Source organism: Dryobates pubescens, chromosome 2 (genome assembly GCF_014839835.1).
Source record: "Dryobates pubescens isolate bDryPub1 chromosome 2, bDryPub1.pri, whole genome shotgun sequence".
Lineage (NCBI taxonomy): Eukaryota > Metazoa > Chordata > Aves > Piciformes > Picidae > Dryobates > Dryobates pubescens.
The window spans coordinates 4,458,003-4,478,142 of record NC_071613.1 but is presented as its reverse complement, the minus strand read 5'-3'; the positions used below and the strand labels follow the sequence as shown (position 1 = coordinate 4,478,142).

General features: G+C 44.2%; 1 protein-coding gene across 1 annotated transcript in view; it reads left to right on the top strand.

Moving 5' to 3' along the window:
• The window catches only part of PTPN14 (protein tyrosine phosphatase non-receptor type 14), a 92,956-nt gene that overhangs the window by 7,160 nt on the left and 65,656 nt on the right, over positions 1 to 20,140 (top strand). Inside the window, exon 2 of the mRNA XM_009897505.2 lies at positions 1,849 to 2,018. Within this exon, the coding sequence (XP_009895807.2) occupies positions 1,849 to 2,018 (170 nt within the window). The remainder of the gene's footprint in view (positions 1 to 1,848; positions 2,019 to 20,140) is intronic.

Genomic DNA, 20,140 nt, shown 5'->3' with positions numbered 1-20,140 from the left:
CTCCAATTCAGAAGTTTTGCATATGATTCTTTTCTTGCATGCCCTCAGCTATGAAATAGTTACAACAGGGTTGCCCCTGCTGGCTTTCTGTGATTTCTAAGCATTTTAATTCCTCAATGTTGCATCAGTTGGCCTTGTGTATATGCTAAGTCAAGATGCATGCCATGTGCTTTAGAAAATTATCCTTACCAAGGTGAAGCAGGTTGTTCATGGTACAAGGTGTGATGGTTGGAATTTGTCTGCTGCTTTTGCAGACCTTTTATTTAAAAGCGTGAACTAACTATGGGAAATACAGTGAGTGAAATCTTGATGGTTGATTTGTAGGCCAGATTTTTTTGGAATGTCTTAAAAGTAATTTCAAAGCTTTATTAAACAGCAAATAGTTGGTTTTGTGTGGGGGTTCCCCCCCCCCCCCCCTATTATTTGTTTCAGATATTTTTATTTAAAATGTGGTGCTATCTATAAAGGATTTTGTTTGCCTGTGGAAGGATTGCTGTCCAGGCAAGTTAAGCTATAACAGAAAAGTTTTGGGGTTTGTTGTTGTTTGTTTAGGGTTAATCTAATTGAACAGAAATTACTGAAAAGTTTTCACTGAGTAGTGTGTCAGCTGGATCCAGCACCAAAAAGCTTATTCAAATAAAATGAAACATGCAGAAATAGAATTCATCCCACTTTGAGAGATTAAATCTGCTTGGTGTCTGCAAAAGTCCCTCTCAGTCTTCATTTCATTCATTCCAGTGTTAGTGCAGGATGGTATTCTTCTATTTAAGGTATTGCTGGAAGTCTCCACATGCTCTCTGCTGAAATACTTCAGAAAAATATGTTGATACAAACTTCACAGTTAGGGCTACAGTCTGATTTCCAGCAACTGATGTATTGGTTCCTTTGCTCAACATAAACATGGCTCTTTCACCTTGTCTTCAGCTCTGTAGCTGTAGTACTTGCAGTATATTACAGTATACATTTGTTTGCAGTAGTAGATCAGTGTGTTTTAATACAGTGTTTTAAGAGCTCTCTGATAGAATCCTTCATGATGGATTTTTGTCTTCCTTCAACTGCTTTTTACCAGTTTATGTTATTTGAAGCTGTAGTTCTGAGCAGTGTCCCTTGTTAGTTACCTTCCATCAACAACAGTCCCATGTGTCTTACATGGGATGTACTACAGCCATTGACAGTTACACAAGACAAGAAATAGCTGAGGTTTTCAATCCAGTATTTCTGTAAGAGCCTAGAGCAAACAGCTTGTGTGTGTGATGTACATTTTATGTGTAGTACTTGTCCATCATACAATCTTGTGAGTGCATGAAGAGAAAATCAACAAAACAAGAAACAAAAGGTGTTCTGTGTTGGGTAACTGGTTCTAGTATTGGTAGATATATTTGGACATAATGCATGTGGTTTTACATTATATTTTATTCCTGGAAGAGTTCTTGTACTTTGCATGCAGTGGGCCAGATCCAAAGTCTCCTGAAGCCTTTGAGCTTTGATTCAGGCTTACTGTTTGATGTTCACAAGGCACAGGTGTACAAGAAGACAAAGGCTCAGGCACTTTCTGTAAATCATTGATGCCACCTGTGCCATAGTGTCAGTCACAGCTCTTTATTACACATTTGGGAGAGATGAGGGGCAAATAGTGCTCCATGAAGTATATCATAGTGCAATATCTATTTCTTGTGGCCTTCAAGGTTGTCCTAAAAATAAAGGCCAGCAAAAAAAATAGGTTACTCTGATGTGGCATATGTAAAAGTTTACACAAGGCCATCTGTTCTTATTTGCATTTGTGTCATTGACTGCATGTGTGATCTAGCTGAAAAAGTTAAACTGCTACTATTTTCTGTCTTTATCTAGACCCACTACTTCGGCCTTTGGTTTCTCAGCAAGAACCAGCAATCCCGCTGGGTTGAACTGGAAAAGCCTCTGAAGAAGCAGCTGGACAAATTTGCCAATGAGCCGTTGCTTTTCTTTGGGGTAATGTTCTATGTGCCCAGTGTTTCCCGACTGCAGCAGGAGGTAACAAGGTACGTGGCTTCCCTTGGTTCACACTGTTGTGGTAGAGCTGGGAGGGAATGGACTGTAGCTGTGTTTCTGGCATTCAGCATTTGCTCAGGTATAACCTGGTTCTTTTCTTTCCTGGTGATTGTTCAAAAAAGGACAAAATGAGAGAATTCTTCACTTGTTTGGGGGAGGGGTGAAAGAAGGAAAAAAAGGGAAGCTGCATTGGTGAATGATTACATGTAATAGCAGAAACAAAAGGGAATAATAGATAAAATGTCTAAACACCTGCCATAGATTTTGAAAGGGACCATTACTCTTTTCTGTAACTTTATACTGATTAAAAGGAAGCCATAGGCAAAGGACCTCTAGATACAGTTCCAGTTTCTCTTCTATCTGCCTCTGCTTCACTGAAAGTGAACTTTGGCATCTTTTCTGGGTTTTGCCCATCCCACTCCTGATTTTTCCCCTTAGGATTCACAAAAGGATTAACATTGTTAAAGGGTATTAGTCCTTTAATTAGGATCAGGGTGCACCTTGGCATACAGCTTCAGTGGGAATTACTGTGTTTTTCTGGAGCTCAGTACCACAGTTGTACCAATGCAAATGTTTTGAGGGGCTATTCTTGTAAACCACATCACTGGGTGGTTTCTGCACATCTGTGCTATATTTAGATAAAAGAGGAAAAAAAGCCCCAAACAAACAACAACAACAACACAAAGAGAAAAAAGCCCAACTCATCCAAAGAAAGGGTGGGCTTGTTGTCTTTTTAACCAAAATTATTTATCTGGTGTAGAGCAGCAAAGTTGCATCAGCACAAGTAGAAGTAAAGCCTGAAGTAAGCAGGTGAAGGCTACAGTGGCAGAAGCCTCCCCGCTGAAAAGACATTCTGTTGCTGCAAACCTGAAACTGACCACATGGAAGTCATGCCTAAAAAAGATGTATACATAATGGAGAAAGAGTGACTTCAGTTCTTGGAGGCGTGGAAGATGCAAAACTATTTGTACGTTACAGATTGTGGCAAATTGGTTCTGGTACGATGCAAAAGATTTGATTGTTAGAATGAAAGCTGTCAGAAGCCATCCCTTGATTGCTGTATGTGCAGAGTTCTTGCCAAACAGCGGGCTAAAAGCATCACAAAAGTTAAAACATTTCCCTGGGAATAGGCTGAACATCAGTGCTTCTCTGTATGTCTGTTCCTGCTGGGAGAGGGAAGCCTCATACCCTTCCCTTCAGAATTGTTTAGCACGCAGCTGGAATGCCTGAAAGGTTTCATTGCTCACTTTTGTCAGCCCGGTCCTGGCCTAACCGTGTGCAAGGAAGCATTGTAGCTATTTGGATGTTATTATCTCTTCGAGCTGCAGCCTGCAGTGCTGATTGCTCATTCATGGCTCACCTGCAGAGGTGCATTTGCTCATTCTGCCCAGGTTGGTAATAACAACACATTTCAGTGACAATTGAACTTCACAACGCTTTCAGCTGGAGTGGCTGCTGAATTGTTTTCCTTTCTGAAATGATTGATAGCGTAAGTCACAGAGCCTTATAAGTGCCTCTCAGGGGTTCTTTAAATGCCTGTAGCATAACCAGCTGCTTACTAATGTATCTCAGATACAAAATAGCCTGTTACAATTATTTGGTTGTTGTTTCCTGAAGTGGAATTGCGTGATGTCAGCAAACCTTCAACTCTGCAGTTCTAGGCAGATGCAGTGAATCTTAGGTTTGAAGCAGTGAGTGGTAGGGTCATGAAGGCCCCTTCTGAAATGAATGGTGGAGAAAGGTTTAGTCTGAAGTATGATGAAATGGAGTGATGGGAAGTGAGATTTTTGTAGGTTTGGTTTTTTGGGGTTGGGTTTCTCTTTTGGTAGTCTGATTGAGCATTTGTTTTAAAATTGAGACTGGCCTCTTTTAGGTTTGGCTTGATCATGTTACGATGACTTGTGATAGCCAGGTAGGCACTAGGCACACCCACTCCGTGCCTGTGCATTTGACTTGCATTTACATACAAATGACAAAGCTGTCATAAATGCAAAACTCGTGATGAGACACTTCATCTCCTCCTGGGAAGTTTCAGAACCACCAAAATCAAACAAACCCAATGCCAAAGCAAAGCCATCACCAAAGGCTGAAGCTGTGACTCTGCTAGGAGTGAATGTGTTACCTTTGTAGCCTTTTCTCTTAGTGGAAACTTCTCCATCCCTGAGTTTGCCAGACCATGTTTGGAGCTTGAGGTGAAATTCATCTCTCAGTCCTGTCTTTTAGTTAATTGCAAACTCCAGAATATCCAAGGTTGATTAATATTCCTTGAAGACGATGAGAAGTCTGCTGAGAATACTTGAGCAAACACATAATCCTCAAGTATTCAAAGAGCAAGGAATTGGTTCACAGAGGTGGTTTACTCTGATCTGTGCTGGTTTTGAGAGATCTGTCCCAAGCTGAATATTCCTCTGTGCTTCTGGTGACTGCATCTCCCTGCACCTGATGTGCTGTCATTGCAAATAGGAAAAATGCTCCAAGGCTTTAGGTTTTGTTGGTTGTGAGAAGAAAACACTTGTGTGTTTGGTTAATGGCTCTGAGGCAGTGGTCCTTAAGTTTTATTTGAAAGACTATCAAACTCTTCAAAGCAATGTGTAGACCATTTTGTGTTCTGCTATTGTTTGATATTTGTGACCAGCAGGAGGAATTCTTGTACAAATAAGATGATTTTTCTTTAGGTGAAACCATAAAAATTTATTTGTGAAATCATTGCTATTGGAAGTGTAAAATGCTAATTATGCCTGCAGGCTCCTGGATTTTATCTGCTTGCAGGTGTTGGTAGTGGTCAGGAGTTCTTCATGGTTTTGCTGATAACTTCCTGTATTGCACAAGCCATGTGTAGATGCAGATATAAGAGTGAATCACTGCTCCAAGCACTGTTCCCCAATGGTGAACATACTCTGTGGAAACCTGTCTGTATGTGACATGCTGTGAGAAGAGTGGAATAGTAATCTAGCAAGAAGTATCATAATATCAGTCAGGGTTGGAAGGGACCACAAGGATCATCTAGTTCCAACCCCCCTGCCATGGGCAGGGACACCCCACACTACATCAGGCTGGCCACAGCCTCATCCAGCCTGGGCTCAAACACCTCCAGGGACGGGGCCTCAACCACCCCCCTGGACAACCCATTCCAGGGCTTCACCACTCTCATGGGGAAGAACTTCCTCCTCACCTCCAGCCTGAATCTCCCCACCTCCAGCTTCATTCCATTCCCCCTAGTCCTATCACTACCTGAGATCCTGAGAAGTCCCTCCCCAGCCTTCTTGCAGCCCCCTTCAGATACTGGAAGGCCAAAATAAGGTCACCTCGGAGCCTTCTCTTCTCCAGACTGAACAGCCCCAACTCCTTCAGTCTGTCCTCACAGGAGAGGTGCTCCAGCCCTCTGATCATCCTCGTGGCCCTTCTCTGGACATGTCCTGGCACGTCCATATCCCTCTTGTAACAAGGGCTCCAGACCTGGAGGCAGTACTGCAGGTGGGGTCTCAGCAGAGCTGAGCAGAGGGGGAGAATCCCCTCCCTTGCCCTGCTGGCCACACTCCTCTTGCTGCAGCCCAGGATCTGGTTGGCTTTCTGGGCTGCAAGTGCACACTGAGAGCTCCTGTTGAGCTTCTCCTCCCCCAGCACCCCCAAGTCTCTTTCCTCAGGGCTGCTTTCCAGCCAGTCCCTGCCCAGCCTGGAGTTGTGCCTGGGATTGCCTCGACCCAGCTGCAGGACCCTGCACTTGGTCTTGTTGAACCTCATGAGGTTGGCTTGTGCCCACCTCTCCAGCCTGTCCAGGTGCCTCTGGACAGCATCCCTTCCCTCCAGCTGTCTGCTGTACCACACAGCTTGGTGTCATCAGCAAACTTGCTGAGGGTGCACTCAGTGCCACTGTCCATGGCACCCACAAAGATGTTGAACAAGACTGGCCCCAGTTATAAGGCATTTTTTGTTCCCAAATGACCTCCTTATTTCAAAGGTGTGAATGGGCATTGAGTGCCTGAGTGGGTGAATGGGTTATCTCAGCTGGCCTTGTAACTGATTACTGTGGTGCTGTAGAGCTGCAGGCACCTATCGTATAAACACAAGCACAGCCATGACTCAATGAGGGGGATGTCTGTAGTTAATTTGTAAGAGGCATTTCTGATAATGTGAGGAAGAAGTGCCTGTGGGATCCTGGGGAAAGAAAATGGAAAAACTGCAGTTTATTCAGCTAACAGCTCTTTCATGTCAACCTCTGAGGACTGCAAGGAAAGATGAGGCAGAGAATACTCTGGGGGACACATTCATTATTTTAGTAGGTTGGATCTGACTCTGTGGCTTTCAGTTCTTCACTTTTTCATGTGACTGACACATGCTTAAAGATGCAAACATTAATGGTGTGAGATTTTTTTTTTTTCCTTCTCAAAAATTGAGTGAAATATTGGGACAGGGTAAGGAGCACCTGCAGGACACCATCACTCATGTTCAGTTAGCACTTTTGAGTGTGAATGGTGAGACTTCTCCAGACAGTTGTGTTTCTGAACCTATGACAGAAGGTTCCAGCAGATGTACTAGGGAAACATACAGCAAGCAGCCACCAGTTCTAGAGTGTCTGTCACTTCTCTCAGGTAATGGCAATTAAACTTTATTGCTCTGCCTTCATTTCAGCACAATACCATTGTACCCTTGGCATTGGGCCTTTTCCTAGGAGAGCTATTTCCTACCCTCTAGTTTTTATTTCCCTATGACTCTCTCATATGGACACAGACTTCACAATGCTCTGTTTCGTCTTGGGTTGAGCCTCCCACCTGTACATCTCCCCTGATTAATCCTGTGCCCTTCAAGATATGTAGAATACATAGAATAAACCAGGTTGGAAGAGACCTTCAAGATCATCGCGTCCAACCCATCAACCAATCCAACACCACCTAAACAACTAACCCACGGCACCAAGCACCCCATCAAGTCTCCTCCTGAAAACCTCCAATGACGGCGACTCCACCACCTCCCCAGGCAGCCCATTCCAATGGGCAATCACTCTCTCTGTATAGAACTTCTTCCTAACATCCAACCTAAACCTCCCCTGGCGCAGCCTGAGACTGTGACCTCTTGTTCTGGTACTGGCTGCCTGGGAGGAGAGACCAACATCCGTCTGTCTACAACCTCCCTTCAGGGAGTTGTAGAGAGCAATAAGGTCTCCCCTGAGTCTCCTCTTCTCCAGGCTAAGCAACCCCAGCTCCCTCAGCCTCTCCTCATAGGGCTTATGTTCCAAACCCCTCACCAACTTTGTTGCTCTTCTCTGGACTCGTTCCAGCAAGTCAACCTCCTTCCTAAACTGAGGGGCCCAGAACTGGACACAGTACTCGAGGTGCACGTCTCTGCCACCTCTACCTCTACCCAGTCCCACAGTCATCTTCCAGGGGGAATTATGCATTAAAGCAGCATGATAATTTCTTTAAGTGTCAGTAGGAGTTTCACCATGTTATAATTGATATAATTTGAAAACTTCTGGAAGAACTTGTGATAAACTCAAGTTTTAAACACCAACCAAAAAAACCCCAACCAACCAACCAAAACAAGCAGACAAGCCCAAAAACAACCCCCAGAGAAAACAACAACAAAAGGCAAAACAGAATTGCTGAAACAAACAAAACCCAAGATGATAACCAACCAACAAAAAAACCTTTCTGATGGTTTTCTTTTTTTTTCTGATGGCAGCTACAGCAGAAGCCATTTGGGTGGGAGCATGAGGGTTGGCACATTAGCAAGAGGCATTTTTCATGGAAGGCTGCTAAGACAACCTCTTTTTACCCATCCAGCTGTTCTCAGAGTGAGCAGTCATTGCAGGTGGAGATGCTGTGCATGTTTTTGGCTCATTTAAAGCACCTGGGATCTGCAAACTGTCTGATATAAAGCAGTCTTTGTGGTGCCTTGTAGAGCAGATATTTGCATAGATTAGAAATATAAATCTGCCTTTTATTTTCTGCTAACTCCTCAGAGGGGAGGCATCCTTTCAACCATTTATTTAAGAAAAAAGAAAGGAAAAAAAAGTCTTTGTACAGTGTCTAAAAGTGAACAAGCTTTCATTCACTGTGCTCTTGTGCCAAAAACAGAGCCCCCACACACTCTTTCGGCTTCTGAAAACGTGGGTGTGATGCTGCTTTCTGCGCAAGTATCAGACAATCCATGGCCTTTTCTGTCTCCAGTTCTGGGCCCCTCAATTTAGGAAGGACATTGAGACTCTTGAACGTGTCCAGAGAAGGGCAACGAGGCTGGGGAGAGGCCTTGAACACAAGCCCTACAAGGAGAGGCTAAGGGAGCTGGGGTTGCTTAGCCTGGAGAAGAGGAGGCTCAGGGGAGACCTCATTGCTGTCTACAACTACCTGAAGGGAATTTGTAGCCAGGAAGGGGTTGGTCTCTTCTCCCAGCCAACCAGCACCAGAACAAGGGGACACAATCTCAAGCTGCGCCAGGGGAGGTTTAGACTGGAGGTGAGGAGGAAGTTCTTCCCAGAAAGAGTTGTTAGCCATTGGAATGTGCTGCCCAGGGAGGTGGTGGAGTCTCCATCCCTGGATGTGTTCAAGAGGGGATTGGACGTGGCACTTGGTGCCATGGTTTAGTTAGTCATGAGGTGTTGGGTGACAGGTTGGACTTGATGATCCTTGAGCTCTTTTCCAACCTTACTGATTCTATGTTTCTTTTCTTGGTTTTTTGTTTTTTTTTTTTCCTTTTTTCTCCTTCTCTTTGCAGTTCTAAGGCAAAGCTGAAGTGACATTACATTTTGCTCCTTGCAGTATCTTATCTTCACACGTGATACTGCTGTGCCAACTGCAAAGGAATGAAGGTGTGCTTTGGTTTGGCTTTCTGTTTTTCTTTCTTGGAAGAAGTTTTTCAGTATCTTACTCTGTGCCCTGTATCCAGTAATATCTGATGGCTTTTTTAGTGTTGCAGATTAGGCCATAATCCTGGAAAATGAGAGAAATTCCTAGTCTGGCTGCAACCAGTGGGGTTGGGTCTGTGTGGTGCTGTGCATGGTAGGTGTAGAGGGTGATACACTCCAGTATCTACTCTGTGCTGCACTGGGCTTCTGCCGTAAGTTTGGCTGTCAGCTCACGTTTTCCCTGAAGAACGAGCTTTCCTGTGAAAGAAAACACATTGTGTTTGGAAGGGGATAGCTGCACCTGCAAAGTGTGGGAATGAATGTGCTGGCAAGTGGAAAATTAGAGCCTGTGGCTGCCAGTCCTCTTTTTTTTCAGCGGGCCTGTGCTAAATCACTCTCAAACTTATCCTCTATTAACTAAGTGAACATTTATGTCCTCTGATGTTTTGCTGCCATACCCTTTTCTTCACTACTTCCTGTGGCTTTTTTTGTTGTTTGTATTTTAAAGAAGCATTTCTTCTTTACAGTTCCTTACCTTCCCCTTTATTTATTTCCCCCCCTTTATTTATTTCCCCCCCTTTATTTATTTCCCCCCCTTTATTTATTCCCCCCTTTATTTATTCCCCCCCTTTATTTATTTCCCCCCCTTTATTTATTTCCCCCCCTTTATTTATTTCCCCCCCTTTATTTATTTCCCCCCCTTTATTTATTTCCCCCCCTTTATTTATTTCCCCCCCTTTATTTATTCCCCCCCTTTATTTATTCCCCCCCTTTATTTATTCCCCCCCCCTTTATTTATTTCCCCCCCCTTTATTTATTTCCCCCCCTTTATTTATTTCCCCCCCTTTATTTATTTCCCCCCCTTTATTTATTCCCCCCCCCTAATTTATTTTTCCCCCCTTTATTTTTTTCCCCCCTTTATTTTTTCCAAGGGTTAGATGAAGAATATTTAAACTGACCTTCTTCTAAAACAATACACAGCTACAGACCCTTAGGTCTGCATGAATTTTTGAATCATCTCTGGATAAATTAGAGGGGAAAAATCAGTACTTGACCGCTTCAAATTTAAAAGTTAAAATATTCTGCCAAATATTTATTTATTTATTTTATGAACTCTGGATTTTTTTTCCCCCTTCCCCTCAAAATTGTCCCTCAATGTCTTGCCTACTTGAGCTTGCCTTTGCTTTTAGTCTGCTTTGCTTTACGTTTCCTGAACAAGCTGAAGTTTTGCATTGTCCTGTGTTGCTAGATTTTGATGCAAGTAAAATCAGCTGGAGGTTTGTACCAGTCACAGCTGTCTTTACATGGTGCTTGTAGTTGCTGTGTTAAGGCAGGATACCGCCCAAGCGGTGCCAGTCTGGTTTTGTGGCAAGCTTGGTGCTGTGGAACTCTCTCGGCTGTAAAGGTTGTAAGGTACATGAGGCTGCTTTGCTGTTCATGCTTGGTAACATCTGCAGCTTGTGGCTGTCTGAGAAGTCTCTGTGTGTATCTTTTGAGTTCATGGTAGTTGATTTGAGCTCTGTGGTGACTCCACTGTCCACAATGATTATTTTCTATATCGAAGTGTGTCAGAAAACATCAGCCTAATGTGTACCATCTGATTTCTTCAGGACTGCCTTTGCTGTGCTTACCTGAAGTGATGGACTGTGACAGGTCATGTGGTTGTGCTTGTTAATACACTTCTGGTAGACCCATAGGATATTTTTTTTACCTCAGTGGTTCTTAAAAATTCAATGTTTAAGTAATATTTTTTTTTTCCTATGGAAGCACAGAGAAATATGCAGGATCTGAGAAGAAAGGTGTGGGGTTAAGTTGGACAGGCTGGCAAATGAGTGAGAATTGAGTGACACCTGGCAAGAGGGAAGGGGAAGTATTTAAAAAGCAAAAGGTCAGACTTTGGTCTCTCACACCTGAAGATTTTAGTCAGGATTTAAACATTTCAGTATTACTGGTACAACTAAGCAGAAAAGAAAAGTTGGGTTTTCAGGCATGGAAGTCTTAACTGCCTTGTCCAAATTTGTCTCTTTCTTTGTCATTTCATGCTTACAGTGTACTTCCTGCTGCATGTTTTAAGAGCATGTCTGCATCTCTGGAAAGATGGTATCCAGGAGCAGCGCTGTGTAGCTTCCAGACAAATGATGAAACCAGTTTCTCAGTGTCCTCTTTTCTGGAAAGTTTCCTAACTGCTAAGTATGTGCCAGTCAGCAGGGCTATGCTTATAGAGCAGCTCTGCTCATACTGTGCTGGTCCTTCACCTGAGTCACAACAACCTCATGTAGCACTACAGGTTTAGGGCAGAATGGTTGGAAAGCTGTCTGGTAGAAAAGAACTTGGAAGCGTTAGTCAACAACTGTCTGAACATGAGCCAGCAGGGTGCACAGATGGCCAAGAAGGCCAACAGCATTCAACAGTGTGACAAGCAGTCCAGGGAAGTGATTGGCCCTCTGTACTCAAGTGCTGGTGAGACCTCATCTTGAGTACTGTATTCAGTTTTGGGGACCTCACTGTGAGAAAGACATTGAGGTGCTCCAGAGAAGGGCAACAAAGCTGGTAAAGGGTCTAGAGAACAAGTCCTATGAGGAGTGCCTGAGGGAACTGAGGGGGTTAGTCTGGAGAAAATAAGGTTTTGGGGATACCTTCTCACTCTCTACAACTCCCTGAAAGGAGATTATAGCAACGTGAGTGTCACTCTCTTTTCCCAAGCAGCAAATGACAGGATGATAGGAAACCTTAGATTGGACATTAGGAAAAAATTCTTCCAGGGTTGCCCAAGGAAGTGGTTAAATAATCATTTAAAAGATGTGTTGATGTGGTGCTTAAGGGCATGGTTTATTAGCAGACTTAGCAGTGTTAGATTAATGGTTGGACTGGATGATCTTACAGATCTTTACAAGCCTAAATGATTCCGTGATTCTGTCCAGGAAAGGCCATGACATGTAGCCACTTCTTGGCACTATGAAGAGCTTTGCAGCTTGCCCAAATGGAAAGATGATGGACCTCTTCACGAAGAAGCAAGGCTGTTCTCTTCAACACAGATGCAGCATTAATGATCAGAATGGTCCCGTGTTTTTAAGTATTTCTAGTCAAAAAGTGTCTGTGGGTTCTCTTTCACCATTCATTTTACTACTACAGGTGGAAGTTAGATGATCTGAAAAGGACAGAATGTTCTCTCAGAATGGCAGACCTTAGAAATAGAGGGTAATTTCTTCCCTTGAATCCTGTCAAATCTCTCTTTCTGAGCCAAATGATTTGGAGAGTCAAAGGACTGAATAATTTTTACAGGGAAATGGTGATGAACAGCTGTGAAGTGTCATGGGGTGCCAGCTGACCCATATGTGGTGGTACTAATCCTTTTTTAACTAAGGAACTAATATGCACTGCTGTAGGTAGGTGCTGTGTCATGAAACACTGTAAGAGAATAGTTAGGACAAGTACTAATGTAAGTGTCTCATTCATGAGAATCCTCTGGGAGACCCCTTAACAATGTCTCATGAATAAGCAGCAGAAACTCTGGAGCTGAAATTTTATAAATTGATGGGAGGCAAAGAAATTTCTGCTGGAACAAAATCCTATTTTGTTTTAGACTGCCAGCCTGCCTGACCCTACAGGTCCCAATCCTGATCCATGGTCCCAGTGTGAATTGTCTCCTGACTGGAACTCCTGACTTTCTTTCCAGCTGCAGGAATTTGGGACTAAACAGCAACCTCAGATACACCATCTACTGTCTAGAATCTCATGTAGACTGGGCAGGGGAGCAGCTTGGAAATGTAATAGAATAGAATAGAATTGAATAGACCAGATTGGAAGAGACCTTCAAGATCATTGCGTCCAACCTATCAACCAATCCAACACCACCTAATCAACTAAACCATGGCACCAAGCACCCCATCAAGTCTCCTCCTGAACACCTCCAATGATGGTGACTCCACCACCTCCCCAGGCAGCCCATTCCAATGGGCAATCACTTTCTCTGTATAGAACTTCTTCCTAACATCCAGCCTAAACCTCCCCTGGCACAGCTTGAGACTGTGTCCTCTTCTTCTGGTGCTGGCTGCCTGGGAGAAGAGACCAACCTCCGCCTGTCCACAGCCTCCCTTCAGGTAGTTGGAGAGAGCAAGAAGGTCACCCCTGAGCCTCCTCTTCTCCAGGCTAAGCAACCCCAGCTCCTTCAGCCTCTCCTCATAGGGCTTGTGTTCCAAACCCCTCCCCAGTTTTGTTGCCCTTCTCTGGATGTGCTCCAGCAAGTCAACCTCCTTCCTAAACTGAGGGGCCTAGAACTGGACACAGGACTCAAGGTGTGGCCTAACCAGTGCAGCGTACAGGGGGAGAATGACCTCCCTGCTCCTGCTGGCCACACTGTTCCTGATGCAGGCCAGGATGCCATTGCAAGCTGGATGAGTTAAGAGCCCTGGGTGGCCTCTTGGGCTTAGACAGTCTGGGGTATTTGCATTTTGGTGCTCCTTTGATGGCTTTATTGTTCTGTTTCAATTATTAGACTTTTTCAATATTAGTGGCTACTGCAGCATAAAAAGCACACATTAGACTTGTAGCCTGCCTTGTAAACAAGCTGATGCTTAATTAGCTTTAATGTTGTTTTTAGAGGGCAGCAACAACAAATGATGTGCAGCATTTCCCTGGCTTTGCTTGTGTTCTTGTTGTTGCAGTGTCTGCGTTGTTTTGCTTTTCAGCAATACTCTTGAGTTGCTTGGGGTTGGATGTGTATTTTAGTGGATGCTTAAACTTTGACTTAAAAATAAGAACTCCTTCAAGGCAGACCTAAGATTCAACATTAATTCTCTGTTTATAAAATAATTTGCTGAGGAGGGCAAAGCTTTCTCCCAGCTGACTCTTTTTTTCCACTGAATGGGGAGCTTGTTCTCTGTGTGTTCGTTGTTGAAAGCTGAGCTCTTTGTGCCAGATATTTTAAGAAACTGTTGATGCTTAGATCTAATCTGTTACATTGTGCTGTGCTTTTAGATCAGTGAGTGAATGTGGTTTTGTGTGTGTGGTTGGGCAGTACATATGACCTGAAAGGTGGTTGTAGCCAGGAAGGGGTTGGTCTCTTCTCTCTAGCAACCAGCACCAGAACAAGAGGGCATAGTCTCAAGCTGCGGCAGGGGAAGTTTAGGCTGGAGGTGAGGAGAAAGTTCTTCCCAGAGAGAGTTGTTAGCCACTGGTTGCCCAGAGAGGTGGTGGAGTCACCGTCCCTGGAGGTGTTCAAGAAGGGATTGGATGTAGCACTTGGTGCCATGGTTTAGTCATGAGGTCTGTGGTGACAGGTTGGACTCGATGATCTTTGAGGTCTCTTCCAACCTTGGTGATATTGTGATATGTAGCCGTTCTAAAAAATAGGGTTGTGTCACTTTAAATGCAGTGTTGGCTACTTCAGCCTGCATTCTTGCTTTAGTATGTATTGAAGGCAGTGGCTGTGATGGTAAGAAATGTTGTAACAGGAACGTCTTGGCATCAGACAGTGTCATATTTACATCTGATCATGAGGAAATGATACTTATTTTATATTCTGGGGCTTAGTCATGTGTTCTTACATACCACTGTCCTGATGGGAACTATTTGTATGTTTGATAGTAGAACAGATATTTTTGGAGTGCTTTTATTTATTTATTTTATTTACTGGGTCCTTTTAAATGGCAGCAAAGGTTACATCTTGAGTGTCTACACTTCTTTTATGATAAAGACGCACCATTTTACAGTGTGCTGGAGCTTCCTCTCTGGTCTTATGTAGATGACCTTGAATCACCGAATCAGTAAGGTTGGAAAAGACCTCAGAGATCATCCAGTCCAACCTATCACCCAACATCTCATGACTAGCTAAACCATGGCTTCAAGTGCCATGTCCAATCCCCTCTTGAACACCGCCAGGGATGGGGACTACACTACCTCCCTGGGCAGCACATTCCAATGGCCAGCAACTCCCTCGGTGAAGAACTTTCTCCTCACTTCGAGCCTAAACTTCCCCTGGCACAGCTTGAGACTGTGTCCTCTTGTTCTGGTGCTGGTTGCCTGGGAGAAGAGACCAACTCCCATCTGGCTATAACCTCCCTTCAGGTAATTGTAGACAGCAATAAGGTCTCCCCTGAGCCTCCTCTTCTCCAGGCTAAGCAACCCCAGCTCCCTCAGCCTCTCTTCATAGGGCATGTGCTCCGAACCCCTCCCCAGCTTTGTGCTGAGGTATACCATAATATCCCCTGTGTACACAGTGCTATGCTGCATTTAAAACATTAAAAAAATATATCTGTAAGGACAATATTGTTTTCAAATGGGAATGCTACTGTGTGCTGGAAAACAGTGTCTTTTCACATCCAAGTGCCAGCTTCTGCACATTGGCCACAGCAACCCCAGGCAGTGCTCCAGGCTGGGGTCACAGTGGATGGAGAGCAGCCAGGCAGAGAGGGTCCTGGGGGTACTGGTCGATGGTAGGCTGAACATGAGCCTGCAGTGTGCCCACGCAGCCAAGAGGGCCAATGGCATCCTGGCCTGCATCAGGAACAGTGTGGCCAGCAGGAGCAAGGAGGTCATTGTGCCCCTGTATGCTGCACTGGTTAGGCCACACCTTGAGTCCTGTGTCCAGTTCTGGGCCCCTCAATATAGGAAGGATGTTGACTTGCTGGAAGTGGTCCAGAGAAGGGCAACAAAGTTGGTGAGGGGTTTGGAACACAAGCCCTATGAGGAGAGACTGAGGGAGCTGGGGTTGCTTAGCCTGGAGAGGAGGAGGCTCGGGGGAAACCTTATTCTCTCTACAACTACCTGAAAGGAGGTTGTGGACAGGCGGAGGTTGGTCTTTTCTCCCAGGCAACCAGCACCAGAACAAGAGGACACAGTCTCAAGCTGTGCCAGAGGAGCTTCAGACTGGATGTTAGGAAGAAATTCTATGCAGAGAGTGATTGCCCATTGCAGTGGGCTGCCTGGGGAGGTGGTGGAGTCACCATCGTTGGAGGTGTTTAGGAGGAGACTTGATGGGGTGCTTGGTTGCATGGTTTAGTTGATTAGGTGGTGTTGGATAATAGGTTGGACGCGATGATCTCGAAGGTCTCTTCCAACCTGGTCTATTCTATTCTATTCTATTCTATTCTATTCTATTCTATTCTATTCTATTCTATTCTATTCTATTCTATTCTATTCTCTGTTTCCAGTGGTATCAAACTGTGTCAAAGGGTTTCATTCTGAGCTGATGGGTGGTGTTAGTCATGTCTCCCATGGGGACTAAGCATAAATGAGGACATTTAGGGTCTGGAGACCCTTGGTAACTGTGATAGTGTATTCCGTTCAGTTGTGGGTGCATTGGTACACTACACCTGTGTGTGTGTATATATATACACGTATATGCATCAACTCTTCTGAACTGGAATGTTGCAGAGTGGAGAATTTGGTTTGTAACGTTGTGGAAGAGGTGCAGGAAGTCATTTGATAGCCTAAAAATAGCCCACATTTTAATCAATTCTATGAAAATCAGCTGATGGAGTTCTAGTATCAAACAAGTTGCATGCTGGTGCTAGAACTGTTGCCTTTTGCCTTCCTAATTGAAGAGAAGAAAAAGAAAAACTTTTGTTGCCCATAAATTAGAAAGAATATTTGGATAAAATGAAACAGTTTCAGAGTAAAGGTCAAGTGATGCTTGGTTACTCATGAAAGAGGAATAGATTATCATCCACTTCACTTGCAGTTGCCCTGCCAAGGCCCTGCTTGACTCTACAGAGCTTGGTTTTGACCTTTTATGTTAGGGTCTTATTAAGCAAAGCTTTTTATGGAGAAGGCATTGTGCATGTTTATGAATCTGTCAAATTTTTAGGCAGAAGGAAGAAGCAAGTTGTTTCAGCAAATAGCTATTTCTAATTTTTCACTTGTGCCTGACAGGAGATTACTGACATTATGTCCTCTTCATCTTCTGTGAAATTTCAGTGTAATAGCTATAGAGGTAGCTGCTGTCATTGAATGATTTTGCTTTCCCTAGAAAAAAAAACGGTGTTCTCTTCAAATGTTTTTGGTTTACAGGGGAAAGGATAAGAGAAAAGGGAAAATAGAAAACACATGTCATCCCTAGCTACTTAGAATCATAGAAGTGCCTGTCAACATCTCCCCAAATGAAAATGGATTGTTCCTCTTCTAATCTACGAACTGTGCCTCCTGCCTTTGTTATTTAGACTACTGCAAAGGGCTTGACTGACTCCCCCCGGTCCCTCCTCCCACCTTAAGGTGTAAGAGCAATGTGTATTGCAGGATGAAGTTGCCCATTCCTCAAGGAGCACTGTGTACACAGTGGATATTATGGTATGCCTCAGAGAATCCTGTGTTGCTTTTGACTTGTCTCCCAGTGTAGTTTAAGGCACTTGTTTCTGACAGATGAATGTGTTACCCAGACTGCAGCTAGTATTCTCCTATCTGCCCATGTGATGCAGTAGCAGTGACTAGCAATTTCTCCTTGAGGAAGTGCGGACTGCTGTGGGATATACTACTTAAATTCTTCCTGACTCAGACTGATCCTGCCTCAGCCTTGTTGCTTTTCCTGAGGAAGCCTCAAGAATCATAGAATCAAAAAGGTTGGAAAAGACCTCAAGGATCATCAAGTCCAACCTGTCACTCAAGACCTCAGTGAAGGTTGCTCTCGACTTCTTGTGTAATCAGTGAGAAGGGGACATTTCCACAGCATGATTCAGGATTCCTCTGTTGTGCATCACATTCTGCAGGTGATTCATTTGCTTTTTTTATACTGGATGTTTTGAAAAGGGAACTGCAGCTCACTGATCTTCTGTTTCAGATATCTGCAATTTGGCTGCAGCATCTGCATGAGGGTTAAGCCAATAGAATAGAATTAACCAGGTTGGAAAAGACCTGTGAGATCATCGAGTCCAACCTATCACCCAACAATCAACTAAACCACGGCACCAAGCACCCCATCCATTCTCTTCCTAAACACCTGTGAGCAAACAGACCTGTGCTTTTTCATTGGGATTTCTAACTGCTTTTAAATATTGAGAATTTGATGGTGGAAATCTTGGTTACAGTAGCACTGCCAGTCCTCAGTTGATTTTTGGGGTTGTTTTTTTTGATGGTGGCAGTGCAGGCTGGAGAAAACTTTTTCCCTTCTCTTGAGACACAAACCACAAAAACTAGTTCTAAGCACACCCTTTTTCAGGGAGCTGAATACCTTGAATGTTGGGGGTATTTTTTGGCTCTGCTGGCAAGGTATAAAGCTAAAGGAGCTGCAATTGGATGTCAAGTACAATCCTGAAGTATCCAAATGTGCTTAAAAGAGGCATTTGTGTGGAGGCTGTTATGCAGCTGAAAATCTCAACAAGAATTTGGCAGAAATCTCCGAGTCAGAAGATGGCAGATTCCTGTGCAGTGAGATGTGTGCTGGTTCACTGTTTTATCTTTGGCAGCTGCTTTTGCACTTGATATCTTCAGCTAGTTTTGAAGGTTTTACAATGAGTAATTATTCATTTAATGAAATGCATCTACTTTACCCACCCAGCAGGGCACTGATCCACGTATTTCTCTGGCAACATCCCGTTGTTATCAGAGCTGTGTTCACTTTTGAAGGGTTGTGTTCACTGGGACGTTAGGAACTTCCTGCGCCACGGATTTGTTGCTTGATCTGCTGATGTGTGGGGTGCCTGTTTTCTCTGGCCTCTGTGAAAACACTAGGGTCACCAAGCTCTTTGGAAGATGGAAACAACCTGCGTTTTCCTGTTTCCTGCAGGCAGTGAGCACTTCAACAATCTTTTCTCAGGAATGTGAGCCGTTATGCTAACCACCTATAAATAGGTGACAACTTTGTTGTGTCACATTTCAGAAAGTCTTTTCTTATTACCAGGGCAGATTCCTGTGAAAGGAAATAGTGAACAGAATGGATTTTGGCTACCTACAAGGTAAAATTCCACTAAATCAATAGAGCTTTCTCAAACGTGGTTTAGGTGAGGCAGGGAAGAGAAGGGCAACGAGGCTGGTGAGAGGCCTCAAGCACAAGCCTTACGAGGAGAGGCTGAGGGAGCTGGGATTGTTTAGCCTGGAGAAGAGTTGGCTCAGGGGAGACTTTCTTGCTGTCTACAACTACCTGAAGGGAGGTTGTAGCCAGGAGGGGTTGGTCTCTTCTCCCAGGCAACCACCAACAAAACAAGAAGACACAATCTCAAGCTGCACCAGGGGAGGTTTAGGATGGATTTTAGGAAGAAGTTCTTCACAGAAAGAGAGATTGGCCATAGAATGTGCTGCCCAGGGAGGTGGTGGAGTCCCCATCCCTGGAGGTGTTCAAGAGGGGATCGGACGTGGCACTTGGTGCCATGGTTTAGTCGTGAGGTCTGTGGTGGCAGGTTGGACTTGATGATCTTTGAGGTCTCTTCCAACCTTGGTGATTCTGTGATTCAGGGATACTACCTAACTGATAGGAGTTCCCCCCCCCCACAAAGATCCATAAATTCATCACAGGGATTCACTGCAGGCTACTGGGCCATGATTTTGGCTTTTTTTAATTAATTTTTTTTTACTACTCAGGTTAAGCACACATTCTATCAGTTTGGACATGCTTAAGCACACATTTATAAGTTTGGACATGGTTAAGCACACATTCTGTGAGTTTGAACACGTTCACTTGGTTGTTGAATAAAGTAACACCTGAATACACTTGCACGCTGCTCAGCACCCACCCATCAATTACTTTGTGATGTGCTTCTGGATACTTGCATATCCATACTGGTTGCTCACTAGTTTATGTGTCCACTGTTCAACTTCTGCATCAGTGCATGGTGGTACATTTAACCAGAAAGGACTGGTGGACTTCACATCATTCCAGAGCTCATAGCCCTACTGGAGAACAGTATTTAGAATAGAATAGAATAAACCAGGTTGGAAGAAACATACATACATAGAATACATACATAGAATAAACCAGGTTGGAAGAGACCTTCAAGATCATAGTGTCCAACCCATGAACCAATCCAACACCACCCAAACAACTAACCCACGGCACCAAGCACCCCATCAAGTCTTCTCCTGAAAACCTCCAGTGATGGTGACTCCACCACCTCCCCAGGCAGCCCATTCCAATGGGCAATCACTCTTTCTGTATAGAACTTTTTCCTAACATCCAGCCTAAATCTCCCCTGGTGCAGCCTGAGACTGTGTCCTCTTGCTCTGGTGCTGGCTGCCTAGGAGAAGAGACCAACATCCGTCTGTCTACAACCTCCCTTCAGGTAGTTGTAGAGAGCAATAAAGTCACCCCTGAGTCTCCTCCAGGCTAAGCAAGCCCAGCTCCCT